This window comes from Triturus cristatus, chromosome 9 (genome assembly GCF_964204655.1).
Source record: "Triturus cristatus chromosome 9, aTriCri1.1, whole genome shotgun sequence".
NCBI lineage: Eukaryota > Metazoa > Chordata > Amphibia > Caudata > Salamandridae > Triturus > Triturus cristatus.
The window spans coordinates 694,704,845-694,726,322 of NC_140592.1; the positions used below are offsets into that span (position 1 = coordinate 694,704,845).

The window sequence follows — 21,478 nt, forward strand, 5'->3', positions numbered from 1 at the left end:
GAAGGAGATATTAAAACAATTAGCAATCTGTAACGTGGCATTCATTTACATAAAACAAAACGGAGGATTCGAAACAGGCCAGTGGAAAAACAAGTAAAGAGGAACGAGGGCACCGGCAGACACCACCGCCTTTCTCCGAGGCAGAAATGCCTCGGAGAAACGCAGCGTCCTTTTCGGATTCGGGGGCGTGTTTTGCTGTTGTCTCCTCCTTGAGACTTCTCGCTAAAAACACGCCCCCCGATCCGAAAAGGACGGGGCCTAATCGGAGTGACTGACCTCTTCTCCAGTGGCTGGCCAGCATTTACGAGGCCAGCCAATGGAGAACAGGGGAGAAGAGGGGCGGTTTCAAGCCCCTCTTCTCCAAGTCATTAAATCTCCGACTTCCGGTTCTGCCTTTCGGCAGACCGGTAGTCCTCGACCTAAAAAGCGTGGAACGTTCCCAGAAAGGAAAAATCTGTACAAATAAGTTTAAATCAACCCCAATAGTACGTGGCATGTAATATCCAAGTAACAGATATTCCGTGTGGCCATAAGGGGGGTTCAGATGTGTAAGCGCATGGGTAGTAAATCACATCCCATCAACTATAAATGATGGGAATGGAATATCACACCTTCTTTTTAGATGTTAGATCAACAAAAAATCAAGATACACCATAAAAGGAGAAACAGGAGCAAAAATCCAGACTCTTGTCACATACAGTAGGACCAGACAAGGTATGAAAAAGCGCTAGGGATATGAGTAAGGAACAGTTATTAAGATATGTACTCTCACCCATATATCATAGTCCTTCACCAAGTGTTTATAAAGAAACAGAGATAGAAGGTATGAAGGAAAAGAAATCATTGGGGAGGGTTATAGCCACCAATTTGGTCACATCCATTTGCAATTGTGCCAACATGTGATAATCATATATCGTGTTTCCCACCATTACTGAAGATAGCAAAAGTTCATGACCGTTGGTTTGCATACATTAATCATTTTCAAGAAAGTAGTGCATTTCATTATCACTGTTAAATCCTTGAATAGCACTACGTAATCTGCAAATCCATTTTGCCTCACACTGCCTAAGCTGCAGTTCACGATCACCTCCTCTTTCTGCACTTTCCACATGTTCAATAGCATGAAACCAGAAATTGGCAAGACCCTCATGCTCATTAATAAAATGTTCCGTCATAGGATATAGGATATCTGGAGTCACGTTTGAGTATAGCCCTCCTATGCTCCTGAATCCTGATCTTTAAGCTACGTTTAGTGCTGCCTACGTAAATGGTTCCACAAGGGCATAAAATCACGTAGATAACGAACATAGTATTACAATTGATGAAATTATAGATGTTATAGTTTCTAGAGCCATTATATGAGAAATTCTTAATTCTGTTAATCCCCAGTTCGCAAATGTTACACATTGTACAGGTAAAGAAACCTTTTTGTTTGGATGGTAGCCATGTTAATTGTTTGTTGTTACTTTTTCTAATGTAACTCGGGCATAGATCATTTCTTAGAGTTTTCCCGCGCCTATATGTGATTGATGGATTCGTGTAAATCACTTTTTGTAGCCCGGGTATCTCACGTAGGAGATTCCAATGTTTCTTCAGCAGCTTAAAAATAGCACTGCTATGTGAGGTATACTGGGTCACGAACCTGATGTTATTGTCACTATTCTTGTTTCTAGCTTTGCTCTGTTTTTTTGTTATTAAGGTGGTCTCCCTGGTTAGTACACGTGCCCTATTTTCTGCCCTTTCTACAATCTCTTTTTTGTATCCCTAGCCAAAAACCTTTTCTTAACTTGTTGGAAATGTCCATTTAGCCTTCTGGCAAATTGATGCTTATTCTTTTAACATGGAGACTGGTATTTACTTTTCTTTCTCTTACTGCAAAGTGTGAGAGTTTTTTAACGTTCACTATGGGGCAATCTTGCCTTCTTGAATGGAAAGGTTGTAGAATGATGTTTCTTCTAACACACAACAAAACACATACTACACCCTGAACACTCTCCTGCTGAATGTGCATGACTCATGTGCGACACTTGATCTTTGTATAATGCCTGGATTTTTCAGAATCCCTATGAGTTCAGATACGTAACATTGATGGTATCACGGCCAGGCTGACCACTTGTAGGTACCCCTGCCTACTAGGGCTACAGGAGCTCTTCCAGCACTGGGAGCTTGCCATTAGCTCCGTCCAATTTCCTCAGCTGCATGAGTCACAGTTGGAGGAGTAGAATCCACCGAAGCACCTTCGGGTGCACTACAAAGGCCTCATTGCACGTGCACTGAATGGATGAGCAGTGTGCATGCTTACGCATGCTCACTTTTGTAAATTCAGAGTGTGCCATTTTGCTCTGGCAGCCTAATGCCAGCAGAGGTCAATGAACAAGTTATCTTCATGCTGCTGCGTGACTTCAGAAGACAGTCACAGTAATCACTGCATTCAACCTGACGGTGGAGGGCAGACGACGGTGGTTAGTAAAACAACACGGGTTTACCTAGGACAAAGTGTTGGGAAAATAAGATATTTGAGCATTGTTTGTTTCATTTTATGCTACAAATGGACAACTAACTTTAACCCCTTCCCCGCTCATGACGGAACCGTTCCGTCATGAGCCACGGTTGCCGTGTGCTCATGACGGAACGGTTCCGTCATGACACGCCCGTTGGCGGCCGCTCCGCCTACGCGGCGCTGTTTCCCCGCCTGTGCGGGGGGACAACGCAAATGGGCGGAGTCATGACGGAACCGTTCCGTCATGAGCACAGGTCAACCGTGGCTCATGACGGAGCGGCTCCGTCATGAGCACAGGCCCGCCGCGCTGCCCCCCCCAGCGCTGCAGCGGAATGTCCGCAGCAGCGAAGGGGTTAAAACACCTTCTTTGGGCTGCTAATGCACAATTTTTCCTTATTCGAACCAGAAGTAGGAATGGCTTCCCAAGGTCGAATTAGCTACCAGACGATTGGGTGCGCTAGCAGGGTGGGGGCTGTTTCACTGCCATGGGGGCCGGTTTTGTTTCTGGGGTCTGCAAGCTACATTTCTACTTGCAACGCTTCTAAATAAACAATGGAAAAACAAATAATTTTAAAGCCTGCTTGAAGCTAACATTTATAAGAGAACAATGATACGGAGGAATTAATATGTTATTTTTATTAAAGTGTAGGGAACAATCAATTACCCTCACCTTAGTCCTTCAATCCTATAGACATGTATTACCTAATTTGAAATAGGACACACATACACGATGGAACCGGTCTTCAAATAAAAATAACATTACATTTAAACAGACATACAAATGTACATGAAGAAAAATATATACACAACATGCACACTGATATAGACAGCATAATGTTGCCAATACCCTAAAAACATGTTTATAACATTAGTGTCTGCCCATTTATTTAAGGCAGTCCACTTGGAGGTAGCCAAAAGGAGTGTCCACAGAGGCAAAATAACCCTTATCTTTGTAGCTCTCTTGTGTCACAAAACATATTTGATAAAATATTCAATAAGAACTCCTCCACAATAGTATCTTCGACGCGGACGCGTTTCAGCCTCTGAAATTTAATCGGCCTACTCGGGAGGAGGGCAAAGGAACAATGATCGCCAGGTTCTTTATGAGGTTATATAATTAAAAAACACAAACTGCGCCTTGATGGTGCCTGATGGGTGCTGAGATTAGAAGTAAATTCCCTTATCTGTGGATTGGTGTGGCTCACTGGTTAGAGGCGGCAGACCCGGGAGCAGAGGTCGGCCCGGGACCAGGGTTCGATTCCCGACGCGGCAGGGTCTTGGGCCAAGGTCAGCGGACTCGATAATTCTCGCCTCGGTGCCTACTCTAACCATGGATCCCACTCAGCAACTCTGGGCAATAGCTTGCTTAATCTCCACTTACGGCCCCAACAGCACTGGGGATGCTTGTCTTCACCTTGGAGATGCCCAGTAGGGACCATCTCACAGGGAAAGCCAGGATGGGTTCCCCAGCGGTATACAGCGCCGGGACGCTCCCCGTTGCTGGGGCAGCTGTGCGCTTTACAAGTATACAACATTTACATTTACATCTCACACGTAGTGCTTATTCTCTCATGGCAGAACAAAATATCCAAAGTACAACCGCCTCCCGGTCAGCTGTGAGAATTCAAGCCGGTCACCAATTAACTTTAGTTCATTCGCCAGCTCAACTGCAACTGCAGAGTAGTGCTAATTGAGTAATGAGAGTACCAGCCGCTCCTCTGCCGTTGCCATGGACCACAACTTTCCTATGCCTAGTGCCAGACATAACTACCACAAGCCTCAAAACTATGCCACCATCTTTAAACTGTATTTTCGATGCTCCATCATTTTTTACTGTTCCATGATGACAGACAAGTGAGAATCCTTACGTTTTACTTTTTTTACTGAAGCGCATGCCATCCACATTAAGTTGGCAGATGTTTTCTTTTGCATTTCTTTGTTTCTTTCTTTATTTTAGCTTATTCCTGCACAACAAAGAACACCACCACTTTTTTTTTAGAAGGCAAGTTGGATTTTTTTTAATCCCAAGACACTTCCCTGCAAAAGTCCACAAAGATCGGACTCACATAGTCTGCAATCCGGGTTCAAGTTGTGCTGATGGGAGATATATAACCTCAGTAGACATTCCGACTTCAGAGTAGCTTGCCTCAAAAGCCTTGAATTGCACTAGTGGACCAATGCACCATATACTCAACCTGTGCCTCCTATGCCACCCTCTGTCCCAACTCTGTTCCTTCTTAATGAGCAGTGCACCCGTGTTTGAGCAGTCTGCTTGTGTGAGTGTAAGATAGTCACCATGCTTTGCGAGTGAATTGTAAGGGGTGCACCTTTATTCATGCAGGATTAACATAAGGTTCTATGAGTGCAGGGTAAGTGGTCTACACATTGAAAGTTGTGCTGTGAGAGTGCAAAGTGAGGCATATGCCAGTGATGTTCCGATGTGAGGGTAGCAATGTGAATGTGGGGTCGCTGCAAGTTGTGTCTTTGTGTGCATGCACTTTGCAAGGGCCCAAACTATTGGATTTAGTCATGCTTTTTAGGGTTATGGCTTTGACTTTCAGAAATGTAGTTCAGGGAGAGGAAATACAATACTGTGCGTATGAGAATGATAGTGAGTTTTGATATGGCAGATGCAGACTATGTCGAACAAGGTTGAAGAGTGTCGGGGTGGCTAACAGACAGATGTCACCCTAGCAAGGGGCCCACTCACTTTGCTTGCACAAGGGCCCATGGCAAACTAGTTACACCACTTATTGGACCCCTATATAAATGAGCTGTGGAATAGTGACCACTGATGAATTTTCTGGTACATACTACATTGGAACAAAATGTGTTGGCAAAAAAGTTTTTACTTTTATATGGGGAAATGCAGTATAATAAAGACAAAGGCCCGGATTACGAGTTAGTTGGAATTTCCAACCTCTTCTTATACCCCTGTTCGCTCAGGGATCAGAATTTCAAAGTTACTGCAGTCTGTAATTTCTGGGTTGCATTAAATAGCTCACTCGTTGTTAAATTTTGGCTGGTCGAGGCTGCCAGAATTCAATCAGTGGAAAAATGTACGGATGTTGATGTGGTAAGCACCAAAATATGTATGTTATGCCCCAAAAACTTGTAAACTGTACTTTTATCACATCCAATAAAAGCATACCTCAGGGTATTGTCATCAATCATATGCAATAAATAGCACATCCATTCCAGCAAACCCGGAATCGTGGCACCGGAAGAATTCATTATCTTTTGAAGATTTATAGAAGTTGTTATTCAAGATCACATTGAAAACACTGAATACATTACTTATCGGTAATCTTCATTACCCGAGACCTTAGTCCTCCCCGACCCAGTCCATGCTACATGAGGACCACCTCACATAGCATAGACTGAGACTGGGGGACGGGTTTGGGGTAATGACTTGTCGACGGTGGTGTTATTGTGTTAGTGCTGTGGTGTTAGTTTGTTGATGGGCAGTACAGTATCCTGTAATGCTTGTGAACCATCTCTGAGTCCTTTGGGAATCCAAAGAATGATAACTACAAAAGCTAAATCTAAAATCTACTTCATGTTTTACGCACAGCAAAGGCTTCCCCATTGATAGTTAAGTACATTAAACACACCAGTGGCGGCTGCCACCGAGAAGTATGGGTGAGCACGGGGTTAGAAAATGTGATAAAAGGAACTTACTCGGCGGCAGGCCGCCGCCTCGTCTCTGTCCTCCTCTGTTCCTACAGGTAGCAAGAAGCACACACAGATTCCCCTAAACCAATCACAAGGCTGCTGTCACCAGCATGACAGCAGCATTGTGATTGGTCGGAGCACCGTGGTTCAGCGCTCAGACAGGCAGTGGGAGCCTGTGCATGTTCTACACCCAGGCTGTGCAATACAGCCAAGTAGCAAAAACATGCTAAGTGCCCATGACGGTTTGGCCGGCCCAAGACGGCCGGCCAAACTGTCAAACGCACTTAAGTACCCCAACCACTCCTCCCCTTCTGGCTGTGATGACAGCCCAGTTCCGCCCGCCTGGTAAACATGCTTCAGTACGGAAAAATAAAATGATAATAATATTGTGTTATTATTAAGAGCAGTGGGCGGCCGCTAACACACTGAGGCTCCAGAAAAAAAAAGATTTTCAACATTCTTCAAATTATTCTCCATAGTTATATTAACTTGATTGTCAGAGTGACTGCGTCGGCCACCTTTGTAGTGTAGCTATATATTTCAGCAGCTAAAAGGAGTATATTTTGCTCTGCAAATGCGTCCTTTTTAAGTTAAGATTTACTGGATTTGATGTTCAAGCCTGGACCTTCCGTACATTACTCACAAATTATCAGTGAAAGTGATTCTTTTCAAAATAAGCGCCTTTAGTCAAAGGACTGACATCGTAGAAAGAAAATCCCACAAACCACTGAAATGAATTGTTGCATGAATCATTCAGATTAAATGCTGAGTGAACTGCAGATGCCACATCACATGCCAAGAAGTTGCCAGTGGTCACCTCGCATGCGCGTGAGGGCACAGTTGTGTTTTACAAAGAAAAATAAACACTCATCTTCGAGCCTTCTGTGGTTCTGTGCTTCCAGGGGGTCAGGCCAGGAATAACAAAGTGAACCGTGTTAATCCGAGTCTGCCCCCCAGACCAATAGACGTAAAATAGTACTGAAAGGGGCTTGTTTTTTACCGACCCAGGCACGTTTCCCTTTAAGCGGAATGTACTGCTGCTGGGATAGGCAAGACGCCCAGAGCCCTAATAACACCGGGGCAGATTTACAAGAAAGTGATGCGTCTGTAGAGATGCATCCCTGCACCACCCTGAGAAACCCTTGCGCCACCATGGATGTGCCGTATTTACAATACGGGGGACTATGGTGCAAAGAATGACAGATGCGTCAGAAATTCTGAGGCATCTGTTGGGGAAAAAGTCATGCATTGCTGGAGTCATGTCACAAGCATGAAGCTACTCCAGCAATGCATGGGGAGGCCTATACTCATTGTACTGCGTCACTCCTTCCTCCTGCTTCAAGCAGGCGTAAGGTTTTGACGCAGTGGCGTCCTAGAAGTGACGCAGTGAAATCTTGTAGATTTCACTGCGTCACTTTTACGAGGCTTCCCTGCGTGGGAACGCCCACCCTGCATACATTATCCCTGACGCAGGTATAATGTGACTCAGGGCTTTACAGAATACCGCATCTCCCTAAATGCGTCATGTTGTAAATTGGCCACATTTTTTACACCGCCAACGCGTCTCAAAAGGGACGCAACGGCGGCACAAAAGTGTCGCAAGGGGCTTGTAAAACTGCCCCCTTATTTCCACTGTAATTCTCTTCCGACCTCTCGTTCACGGACTCACAGATCAATGGCGTCGCTAGGTTGGGGCCATCTTGCAAGAAATGCAATAATTGACCTTGAGAGAGGACCTCGCACCTCTATGGCCGGTGCCACTGCACCTATTGCACCAGTGTAGCTACGCCCCATCCCAGACCTCTCTTCGACTGTCCCTCTAAGGTCACTTATTATATTGTCTATTTCTACGTAGTCTTTCTTTTTGATCTATTTGTAAGATCCTTGTCCCATTTCCCTTTTTGTCGCAACCTCTGTTACCTGTAATGTACATTTTACACACCCCTCCTCTATCTCTTGTCCCGTCTGATTGTGCTGCTGTCTCGTCTTTTCGCCAGCCACATTTCGTTGTAGTGTGTGTACCGCATGACCAGAATGCATGCATTCCAAGGTTCAACTTTCCCGAACCTCAAAAACAACACCTGGTGTCAGACAAACACGTCCGGCTTCCGAAAATCAGTCCCCGGCAAAGGGCACTTCAAGTACACGCGAGAACGACAGCTTATGCACCGGCACTCAAAGCACACAAATGCACACACCTCATACTTTCCCAAAAAATCTCAGCTATGCACTGCCACTTCAAACCCTCCCGCGAACCACAGCCTATGCATGACCATTTCAAACCCACAAAAGAACCACAGCCTATGCCTGGGCTCTTCAAACCCACAAAAGAAACACAGCATGGGCACGGGCACCTCAAGATCTACTTATGCATTGGCGCTTCAAACCCACAAGAGAATCATAGCCTCTACACAGGCACAACTACAGCCTATGCAGCGGCATACCTTGCTTTTAAAAGAATCACAGCTAAGCACAGTTACTTCAAACCTACACGAGAACAACACAGCCTATGCATGAGCATTTCAAACCAACAAAAGAACCAGAGCCTATACCTGGGACCACCGAGTCTACAGGCACGTCAAGCACACATAATAACCACAGCCTATGCATGAGCACTTGAAACCCACAAAAGAACCACAGTCTACGTACAGGCACCTCAAGCTCTCAAAAAATGGCACAGACTGTGAACAGGCACTTTAATCTATGCATGGGTACTTGAAATGCACACAAGTCCCACTGCCTATGCATTGGCACTTCAAGTATACAAAACAACCACAATGTATGCACAGGCATTTCAAACCTAGCAAAGAACCATAGCCTGTGCACAGACACCTCAAGATCTCAAAAGAACCACAACATATGCACTGGTGTTTCAAACCACATGAGAACCACAACCTATGCACAGACACTTTGAACCATAGTTCATGTATGCATGGGCAATTCAAGCCCAAAAGAGAACCATAGCCTTGTCACATGCACTTCAACCACAAAAACATAACCACAACCTATACATGTGAAATTGAAGCCTATAAAAGAGGCAGGTTTTTGAACCCCATAAAAGAGCCACAACCAATCACGGGCACAGGCACAGCCTATGCATGGGCACTTTAAACCACAGAGGAGCACAACATATGCATAGGGTCTTCAAACCAGCAAAAGAACCACAACATATGTATGGACAACCCAAGCTCTAAAAAGAACCAAAGACTTTGCACAGGCACTTCAAACCCACATGTAAGCCAACTCACAAGCACGTGAAATCCACAGGAGACCCACAACCTGTGTAGAGGCACTTCAAGCACACAAGAAAACCCCAGCCGGTGCGCACTCACTTAAAGCTCACACAAGAATCACAGTATATGGACTGGTATTTAAAGCCCACAAAAGAACAACAGTCTACACATGGGCACCTCAAGCACCCATAAGAGCAAAAGCTTCTGTGTAGGCGCTTCAAACCCACACGAGAGCCACAGTCAATGCATAGAATCTTTCAGAGCACATGAGAGCCGGAGCTAATGTACAAGCACTTCAAACCCACTCGAGAGCCACAATCAATGCCCAGTCAATGCATAGGCTCTTTCAGAGCACATGAGAGCCGCAGCTAATGTACAAGCACTTCAAACCCACAGCCTATGCACAGTCATTTCAGGTCCACATGAGAGCCAATGCATATGCAGAGACGCATCAAGCCCACAAGAGAACCATAGCTTATGCGTGGGGACATAGTGCTGTCAAAAGAACTACAGCCTAACAAAGGGCACTTCAAACACAAACGAAAACTACACTCCATGTATGGGCAATAATAATCTAACCTGCAAAAGAACCTCAGTCCATGCAGAGGCACTTCACACCACAAAAGAACCTCAACCTATGCATGGCACTTCAAGGCCACAAAACAACAACAGTCCAACACTTATACTTCAAACCGTGATAATAACCTCAGACTACGCACAGGCACTTCTAACACACAAAACAACTACAACCTACGCATAGGCACTTCAAGCACACAAAAAACCTCAGCCTATGCACATGCACCCCAGGATCTTGAAAGACACACAACCTATGCATATGCACTTCAAACCCACACAAGAAACACAGCCTGTGCACAGGCACTTCAAACCCATAAAAGTACCGAAGCCTATGCATGTGCACCTCACGCTCTCAAAAGAACCATAACCTATGCATAGGCAGTTTATAAGAACACAAGAACCAAGACCTATGCACAGGTACTTTAAGCTCACAAAGGAACATCAGTCTGTGCATAGGCACAACAAGCCCACAGGAGTCATGGTTCCTGCAAAGGTGCTTCACCTAAACAAGAGCCGCTGCCAATGCATAGAAAGCTCAAGCGCACATGAGCACCAAGGAGAGGATGTGGCCTAACGGCTAGGGAGGTCGACCTCAAATCTGAGGAACCGGGTTCCAGTCTCGGCAACAACGCTCAACATCCTATGATTGTGGGCAAACCACTTAATCTCCACGGGCCTAACGAAAATGAATGTGTCCTTGTGTAACGCACTGGTGCTCAAGTAAAGCGCTCAGATACCTTCGGGTCAAGTTCGCGCTGTATAAAACTCCGGGGGGGGGGGGGGGGTGGAATGCGCCTTTGAAACCCAAAGTAGAACCACAGCCTATGTACAAGAACGTCAAAACCACACATCCACAGCCGGGAGCGGAGGATGTCAAGACCACGGCAGAACCTCGGCCTCTGTGCAAGCACTTTATCCATACAGGTTACCCGCAGCCTGGGCACGGGCACTTCAAGCCAATCGGGGATCCACAACCGGGACTCGGGTAACATAACCAGACAGCACAGGCATAAATAAACAGGAGACTGACACATTGAGCTCAGCTACGAGTGAAGGACTGATGACCGCGAGCAGGCGGGTCAATGTGCAAAAAACATGCCTAGAGACAGACATTTCAAATCTACCTGGGAAGAACCTGCAGTAAGCCAAACACTTTAAACCCACACGAAAACCAGAGGTAGGGGCAGTCACCTCCAGCTCGCAAGAAAACCACTAACTATGGAATAGCCCGTCCAGCTCATCAGAAGCATCTAGGTGAAAACGACAGACAAAACTGAAGGCAAGTGCCGGAACGTCGCCAGGAAATACACACTGAGGCAGGCACTTTTGATGACAAGAGTCAGGTGGTCATGTAAAGCGCCCCAAAACCTTTGGGTAGAGTTCGCGCTATGTAAAACAGCAAAGAAAACAAAAGAAAAAAAAACAGGGACTTCAACATTATAACGACCATGGCTCGAAATCGAATCATGGTGTGGTACGGAGGAAGGTGATAGACACTGCTAGCCACCGAGAAACTAACAGCGCCGAGATTGTCATTTCGAGCGATAGCACAGCAAGAGACAGGCATTTGCAAAACAGAAAAATATGTTTGTACTCACCTTCAAGTGGTTTCTGGGTCACAGCACCGCAAAGCCCGATCCAGCACAGCAGGACAGTCAGGTGGCCAGTCACCACCATCATGGCGCTGTTCCAGTGAGCGCCGCCGCGTCAAGGCGCTTTATGCCAAGGTGTGTGTGTCGGAATATTTTAGTCCACATAGATATCTGCGCGATTCAGTATCTGCTATTTTATGAGTAGATCATTTAATAAAAGAGCGTGTGCGCATTCTGACTGCGTTCCTGTGCCACGGTGTATATATGTCGATGCGCGTTGTAGCTCAGCAGGCAAGGGTGACAGCGGAGGGCAGGTAGAGTTTAAGTGTAAAAGATGGGCTGCGGCCTTTTGCTTCAGTCAGATTGTGGCTGTTGATGTTCCTGGGTGGCTTGTTGGGCGTGTCCGTGCATTCGCTGTAGGTGCCGGAGTGTGCGCGTGCCGGTTCTGTGCACACTTGGGTCGCTTCAGTTTGTGGTGCGTGTATACACCCGAGCCACGGCGCCCAGGTGTCTGTGTCGTGGCTGTGACCCCTAATGGTCTGTTCCGTGTATATCTGCTGGAGCCTGGAGGGTGTACGAGGGCGACTGCTGGTGATGCCGAGGGACTGACGCCTGCGCCTCGGCGCCCGCAGATATGGCCCGTCTCCCGGGACTGACTCCGTCCAGGACTGCGGCCGCTCCTCTGACTCACTCGTCGCTCCACCACCGGCAGAATAATAAACACGAGGCTCGGCCCAGAGCAGGGGAGGCGAGGCGGGGCCACCGCTGCTGGTATTCCTACACATGCCCGCAGCTCAGCGTGGATGGGATGATATCTCGGCGACCAAAGTACAGCCCTCGAGTCAGAAACACCTTCCAGGATACCAAGAATGTTTCACTTTTTCTAACTTGGCGGGAGCTGTTTACTTGAACAGGAAGGCAAGGGGAGGAATGCTATCAAAAGTCTGTAATATGGGACCATGGAAAGTAGAAAGCCACCCATAAGGTATAAAGTGAAAAGCAATTCAGAGCAAACGCAGGCAGAGACTCAACTGACCAACCTTAGAATATACAATGAGCGCGAAAGAACAAGAACGTAGCTCAAAATTCTGACATGAATACAGAACAAGCATTGGATTAGGGCTCCCGGTTTTATGGTATTTATTTTTGGGGCATTTCCGTCTGTATTTATCCATATTTATTTTTTGTCAACGTTATCTGTATTTATGCATATTTATTATGGGTTTTGTGAAAAAATAAAGCTGAAACTGGTATATTTCCATATTTATTTAACCAATAAATATGCAGTTATGGTTGAATGCCGGCCATGTTTCAGTGATATGACCAACCGCAGAAGATAAATCAATGCACTTACATGAAAATATGCTCACTTCAGTATCAGCCTTGAACATATCTACTGCTGGTTAAGCTTCTTTACTAAAATTCCTTTTTTTTTTTAACCCCCTTACCTATCAATCCACACAGTTATTGGTCTTGCAGTAATGACAAAGTGTATTTAGAATCACTTTAAAAGCACCCAATTTCCGTTTTTATCAACATTTAAAAATAAATACAGACAAAAAAGAAATGGTTTTCTGTCTGTATTTACCTGTAAAAATCTGTAAAAACGGAAAACAGGGAGCCTTAGATATAATGAATGTAAACATGCATTATAGCAAACTCCTTTCATAGAATACCACACATCCCTCCCTCCTATAAATGACACAAAAAGAACATATAATAAAACTTGCCAGCAGTACAATATACTAGATACAATTACATCTTAAATTATTTATATAATCAATACAACTCATGGCCATTAAAAAGTGAAGAAATGAAACGTCTTCCAGATGGAGAGTGAATGGGAACACCAGTCTCGCCATTCCTGTGCCAATCGTCACATACATCACCGCTCGAGCTATTGCTGAGAGCACTATATCCTGTCACCGTTTTCTGAATTACACTTTCATCACGCACATTGCCAGAACAGCAATCAATGAATGCGTCCTTGTGTAATGTAACTGGTGCTCATGTACAGCGCTCCAATACTTTTGGGTCGAGTTCGCGCTATATAAATCTGCAAGAAAAAAAAAATGTAGTCAGTAATCAAATCTTCAGTAAAACTACTAGCGTCCCATCATTGATCCACTAAAATAAGTCAACTCGGCATCTTGTAAACCCCCGTTAACACAAAAAAAATCACAATTAGACATCCTCCAACTCCATAGAAGCTTCTTTAACACATATCACATTCAATAGTCCTGTTAATGTTATTTCTCCAAACCTCTTTCTTCTTTGTGTTTAAAGAGCTTTATTGAAACAAATAAAAAGCAAGGTACAGCACTATGAAAATATTAATAAAAGACGTACAGAGGGTAACAAGAAATATCTATGAAAAACAATGGATGATTACATTATAATTCATACATTATCAATTACTAAAACCAATGTTAAGAACAGAGTTAAAGAAATGTGTACCATATTGAATTAGCACGTTTTAAATTTTATAAGAGATGAAAGAAAAAATAAAGAAAGAGAACAAGAGGGAAAGAAAGAGAAACAAAAAAGAAAGAAGGAAGATAAAAAGAATCAGCAACCTTATCAAATAATCTATCAATTAATAGACAGTATAAAACACTCATATAACAATTTACTAGCAATAAAATATGAACACTATGAAAAAGATTGAACACAATACTCATGGCAGCTGAAATACAAAGTTACTGTCTTTGGTACGTAATGCAGAGGATGATAGATAATTAGTAAGTGGAGACCAAAAGGTTTCTTTTCGAAGTAGTTGCTGAGAGGTATTTACAGAGGCTCTATCTAACCTATGATGATAGCAGAGAAGATTCCACCAAGCAGAAAAGGAAACCTTGGAGGCGTCTTTCCAATTGGATGTAATTGCTTGAAGAGCAATAGCAATTAACACATCAACAAATAAGCCAATTTAAGAGCACCCAGCCAATGTATGGAATTGCTACTTAACAATATAGAATATATATCAAAAGGGAAGTTTGTGGAACAAATGGAGGCAACTGATGGAAATATTAGGGCAAAAAGAAGAAGGAATGTATATATGAGCCAGGAGTATTTTTGCAGGACAAACAATTGGGAGATAGGGCAGAACTAAAGTTGGAGACAGATAATGGGGTTAAAAATAATCTCTGGTAAAAATAATATAAAGTTTGAGTGATGCTACCATTGCAAGAAGTGTGATGCAATCAAGCCCAAATGGAGTCCCATGTGTGTGTAGAGAGAGTGCGTCGTAAGTCTGTTTCCCATAAAAGTTCAGTTTTGCTTTTGGGGCATGTGGGAAGAGAGAAATGGAGGTATTTATATATCTGGGAGGCCCGGACAGAAATGGAAGTAGATAATGGTTTAAGCGGAGGATCGGATGAAGAGGAGGGAGTTTTGAAGATAAGAGAAAACTGGTGAGTTAAAATCAGTCTTAGAGATTCAAACTTAAGGAGGGAAGTAGCAGGTAAGCCAAACTTAGATTGAAGTTCATGAAAAGAAAAAAATTGCATATTCTGCATTAGGTGTGTAACCTGTATAATCCCTTTGACAACTCAATCTTTCCAAAAGATGGTTCGATTAGAAATCTTAATGGACTTATTATGCCATATAGAGGAGTCCAGGAATATCTGTAGAGGTGAAAGAGATTTTGTAAGAAATGGATAAAAAGTCGATATAAGTTGTGAAACAGTGGGAGATTTAAGCGAGCGAGGGGAGTGAGAGAAACTAGCTAATGAAGAAAAGGGAAGTGGATGAATAACGGATTCCTCCAATTTGTACCATATCAATACAGGGGGATCATCCGAGAAAGAAAAATAGGGCAGAACCTGACAAATTAAAAAGGAAGAGTGGTATTGACGAAAGTTGGGAAAATTAACCCCTCCCTTATCTGTAGGAGCAGACAAAGCAGACAAAGATATACAAGCCTTCCGGTTGTTCAAAAGGAATTTACTCAAAATGCCATTAGGAGTTTTAAAGAATTTTAAAGGAAGTCACACTGGTAGCATGAACAAATAGACATTAATAACTGAAAGCATCATCACTTTGAAGGTGTCTGGCCTGCTCCACCAAGACAAGAATAGAGGAGACAATTTTTCTGCCATGCCAGATACCTTCAATAGAACATCATCCAGATTAAGTTGAACTGTTCTAGCAATTGAGGAGGAATAGTTTATTCCCAGACATGTAATATAGTTGGTGTTCCATTTGAAATCCGTCCCTTCAAACATACTTCTTAAACAATACTTATTTAGAGGATGGACTTCAGATTTAGAAAAATGGAATTTATAACCGGACAGGGTAGCATAAGAAGATAAAAGATCTGTGAAGGCGGTAAAGAAGTAGAAGGGTCAGAGAGATACAACAGAATACCATCTGCATATGCAGTGAACTTGATTTCAATCGATTTGTGTGTAAAGACCCGAAAAGCAGAAGGATGTCTTAGGAAATGGAGAAATTGTTCAAGAGATAAAATGAAAAGCAAAGGTGAAAGAGGGCAGCCTTGGCGAATGCCTCGCTAAAGAGTAAAGTTAGGAGATTGAAATCCATTAACAAAAACTGAAGTAGTAGGGGAAGAATATAACAAATTGATAAGGGATAAAATAACAGGACCAAAACCCTGTCACTTGAGTGCGTGCATCATAAAAAGCCAGTGAATGTGGTAAAAAGGCCTTTTCCACGTCCAAGGTGATAGCTGCAACAGGGGAGGAACTTTTTGAGGCAAGATGTATAATAGTTAAAAAACTTCTAGAATTATCCGCAAGCATCCTACCCTTGACAAACCCTGTCTGTTCGTAGCCAATCATGTCAGGAATAACTTTATTAATACGAAGAGCGAGAACCTTAGCAAAAATCTTGCAGTCTAAATTAATTAAAGAAATAGGGCTATAGTTAGCACAAGAAAAGGGATCTTTGTCCTTTTTTGGAACTAAACAGATCCATGGCTTCAAGAAAGGAGCCACACGCCTCCTTATGAGAAAGAAAGTATTGGAATAAAGATAAGAGATGAGGGAGAAGAATCTGAGAAAAGCAAGAATAAAACTTGGCCGTAATACCATCTGGGCCGGGGGATATCTCCTTAGGTAATTGAGCTAGGCCTGACTTAAGTTCAGAAAGAGATAGGTCTTTTGCTAATACAGAGCAATCAGGAGAGGAGGAAGAACGAGGAGGTAGCATTTAAAAAAAATATTCCAGGGCTGTGTCAGAAGGAGAAGCTTCAGGAGTGTATAAAGTCTTATAGAAATCCGTAAAGCAGTTTAATATTTCCTCATCCTTGAAATGGTTAACACCATCATCATCTATATTGTTAGTTATTTTAGATCTTTGGGATTTTACCTTCAGGTAGTTTGCAAACCAGTTTGCCAGCTCTATTGCGACCACTATAACATTTTAGAGTTAACTTTAAGTAGGACCCCAGAAGCTTCCTCCGTCGATTTTCTATTTAGCTTGGACTAGTTTCTTAAGTGTATCCTCAGTGTTAGAAGAAAAATAGGCATGCTCCAATTGCTTAATGGAGGCTAATAAGGAAGCTGAGTCTTTGATGCATTGTTTCTTTTTAGCCGCAGCACAATCAATAATGAAACCTCTGGCTGTCACCTTAAAGGCATCCCAGATAGTGTGGAAAGGGATATCAGGAGTAACATTCCTAAGAAAGAAGTCCAACAAAAACTCTTTGAAATGCTCCCAAAAAATAAGATCTTTAAGAAAATAATTATTCAAACGCCATCTGCGAGGTTTGGAGGGCTTGGAAGGGAGATCTTAATTAATCAGAACGGGGGCATGGTCGGAAATAAGAATGGACCCAATTTCAGCATTATTTAGATTGGGGAGGACAACAGGACTTAATGAAATATAATATATTCTGGATGAAGAATTATGGGTAGGAGAATACAAAGTGAATTTTAAGGTGTCCGGGTGAAACATCATATGCATTTTAAAACTGGTAAAACTGAGATGAAAACATGCGAAAACTTGTAAATCAATAAGTAAAACAATATACAGGAAATTGAATAGTAAAAACCAATAAGAAAAAAGAATTATAAAGTAGTAATGAACCAAAGAGAAAAAAAGGTGGAAATAATCTGAGACAATATGCTGAAGAAATTAAAAGAATATAGAGAAAAACAGAAAAGAGGAAAGAAAGGAGGGAAAGAGAAGGAAAGATACCAGAAGGAATAAATGATAGAAGAAGAAGGGTTCACCGGAAGCCGAGAAAAAGAAGAAGAGGGGACCGAGATCAAAGAGGAAGAAACAGAAAGAGGAAAAAACAAAAGAAAACGAAAAGGAAAGAAGAGAAGGGAGAGAGAGTAAATAATAGACAAAGAGAGGTTGACATGGAGTCGAAAGACTTCAGTCAAGAATGACGGAATACATATCAAGAAGATATTGCGGTTTTCTAAGTCCTCTGTCTAGAATTGTGAGGAGAGCAATCTCTTTAGACTTAGCTGCAACTTAAGGAATTGCATCCTGAGTATGGCGCCCAGACTCAGACACAGCTACCTCATATTTTAAGGCAAACTGAGCCAATGAAAAGGCCTCAGATAGAAAGTGTCGCCTGGTGAGGTAAAAAAAACTGGCTCCACAAATGGCTTAATTACATGCAGATAAAGCAGTTGCAAGTTTTACATATGACCATAGCGAAAAGTCTCTTCAGAAGTAGGCATATAGGAAAATTTGCTAAATCTGTGGAGAATTCCACTGACAGCAGGAGGCTCTGTTGTGCATTTTGGCTTGTACAGGCTCCAGAAGGGAGACCATGCGGTATGACTCCCAAACCGCACCGCAAGCAGCGCGGGGAAATCTGTGAGGAGAGGCAGCGTCCCTCCGCGAACAAAATGGAGGGCGCTGCCAAGGATGTTGAAGGGAGCGTAGCGCGAAGGAAACAGAGCAGTAGAGGGCACCAAATAGAGAAATAAAAATGACTACCTGTGCCCCCGCGCCAGCTCCGCAGAAGCACTCAGTCCATTTCCCCCTGGACTCAATAAAAACAGCTCCGGTTTCCAAAAAGGTCCCGCTCGAAACTCTGAGCCTCAGCCAGATGTGGCCATCGTGTGGCAGCTCAAGCCACGCCCCAACCTGTTTCTTCTTAACCAACACACGGTCACCAACACTCACAAAAGCATTATAACTCATTTTTTTCTGGTAACATTTCTTCATCCTTGCTGGTCTCTCCTCACCACCTTTCTTACTCCATTATGAGATTCATTGAATTTATTAAAATTAGACAATCTCCTCAACCAGGACCTTAAATAGGCAGGCACCGAGTACCTGTATGTCTTTAATTAGAAAGGTCGAGTGCCTGCACTTCTCATCACTGCTGCAATAAATTTAATGGGAGAGTACCTGCACTTCTCTGCCCAACCAGATACTCTAAAGAGTCAGTACCTGCACTTCTATGTTTCCATTTGAAGCACTGCCCTCAGCCAGTCAGAAACACGTTTGGTTTTACTCTCTCTCCTCAATAGTTTAAACAGCATTACTACAGTTATACTATGCGGACAATTATAGTATTGCCAAAGGTTTTTAGAAAGCATTAACTCTACTTCCTTTCTGGAAGCATTACCCAGCAGAGTTCCATCCTTAATGACCCCATTAGCCCTTTCAACTAGCCCATTTGACTGTAGACTGAACAATGCAACTGTATAGTGCATCACATTGCGTTTCTTACTAAACACATCCATCCTCTCAGAAATGAATTTGACACCATCATCTGATATCAATTCACAAAGAGAACCTTCAGTACTGAAAACTCTTTTCAAAAATAGTATTAGCACTACTAACAAATTCGTAGGAAACCAGTTTTGAAAATTAATCAACAGCCACAAGCAAATATTGCTTTTCACCTGGCATCATAGTGATAGGTCCTGAGAAATCCACAGCTACCTTTTCACATGGCCCACTGGGAAAAAGAACAGTCATAAAATGTGTTTTCCTCACAGTTCACAGCTTGATAGAGTGAAGGTACTCACCACACAAACCTACATGTTCATCCACCCGGCTGTCCATATCCGGTCACAAAATGTTTTTTCTGGAAAATTTCTTTGTGGTAGTACACCTCAAATGACCATAGTAATTTATTTTTGCATTCAAAACCCATGGTAGAACAAATGTTTCACCTGTCAGTAAAGCCCCAGATACTAAATTCAACTCTGCTGAAATCTGGGTAAAACATTTCAGTTCCTCTTGGTCATCCTTAATTTTAGGCCAACTATGTCACATGTACTCACAAACGTTTTGTAAAATGGCTTCATTATCTATGTTTATCTTCCATTCCTCCTCTGTCAGGGTATCTGTACCTTACTGTAAAATATCAACAGCTATTACATGATATTCTCTATAAACAGTGTCATTAAATCATCTATCTACCCTCTCAATAGACAATATGGATAAGCAATCTGCCTCTACATTTAACATTCTGGCAATATATTCCACAGCACAATTGTGTTCTTGCAACTTAGAAATTAGTTGGCTTGTGATCTGCTTTGAAAGCAAAATGGGTACCCCACAAGTATGCTATAGAATTTTCATCAGCCCATGAGCAATCACTGCTTCTCTTGTACAATGTTTTAGAAGCAAACACAACCGTACGTTTGTCACCATTCACCCACTGTCACGAAACCGCACCCACACTACTCACATCAACTGTCTGAATCTTCATTCCATACACATTTTATAAGTTGTTTAAATCATTTTCTTTGAAGACTGCATTTGTATGCCATAACATTTAATAAAATGCAAAAAATATTCACATCATCCAATGGAATTCCTCAATTGTTCTTTGTCAAGAGGGCTTTAGCTTTCAAAACAGTATCAACCAAATCTTTTTTTATGTATCATCTCAGATGGTGTAACAAAGTGTCCCAAACACTCAACCTCTTGATTTAAAAACCTGCATTTGTCTTTGGGGACTGTCTAAGAATTGATAACAGTTTTCAGGTTGCATTATGGGTCTCAATCACCTTAGCCTAGATCATCTTGGAATGTCAAGACCCGCTTGACGTCTTCAAATAATGAATTCATCAGTTTGTGGCACACACTTGCAGCCGATACCTGGCAGAATGTAATTCACAAAAATGTATATGCCCCAAAGGTGCAATCAAGGCATGGAAGTTGATTCACCAAAATGCTTGGGGCAGTGGAAGTGACACCATGTGCCCCTTGAGCCTCTAATGACATCACAGGAATTGATATGAACTGAGATTTGGATTCAGTGACATCACTGGAAATTGTGTCACTTCATCTCTGACCATTTTGGAATTACAGGAAGTGACTACACTGAAGTAAAAAAAACTTACAATAAATGATAAAAAGGAGCTAAACTAGATAAAAGAGTACATTGGTTTTCAACCAAATACTGAGTAGGCGGCTGTCACAATATTGCAAGTGTGCATCCACAAAAAAAAGGATCACAGTCCAGGGAAAAGGATTCATAGGTCAACTAGGGTAATCATATTCCTAAATATAGCTTAAATGCCCAGTCACAGCCTTAAATTCGCAAGCACACCCATAATTTGCTAAACACAACCACAATAAACTTAGACTTTATCTCCAATGTACACAAACAGCCAATTTCAGGAAACGCTTTGCTTTCTATGTGCCTACTAGGCATCTGAGATCGTCCTCTCAGCTGCTTGCAAAAATTCGTTGCGTGCGCCTCCAAAGAATGGGGGGCAGATCACTTGCTGTCAGGGCTGCGACGGCCTGGAACTTGCTTCCCGTCTCTCTGCGCGCTATTAAAGAACTAAGTCAGTTTAAGAAACCGCTCAAAACTTTCTTGTTTTAACTTTCCCCTTTCTGAAACCTTACAGGCTCGCGCCGGGACACTCCTAGGAGTAGCTGTGCGTGTTATAAAACCCAATAACATAAAGCCCAGAGAGAACCTTCACATGCAAAGACAAAAAGAATAT

General features: G+C 42.9%; 1 protein-coding gene across 2 annotated transcripts in view; it reads right to left on the bottom strand.

Annotated features, from left to right (window-relative positions):
- Positions 1–12,386, bottom strand: part of LOC146798519 (ephrin type-A receptor 4-B-like) — a 239,340-nt gene extending 226,954 nt beyond the window's left edge. The window contains exon 1 of one of the 2 annotated variants that reach the window (XM_085625810.1): positions 11,583–12,386. In XM_085625810.1, coding sequence (XP_085481936.1) covers positions 11,583–11,664 — 82 coding nt within the window. In that variant the 5' untranslated portion in view covers positions 11,665–12,386. The remainder of the gene's footprint in view (positions 1–11,582) is intronic. The other variant, XM_085625812.1, reaches the window with a different exon arrangement.
- Positions 12,387–21,478: the final 9,092 nt, after the last annotated feature.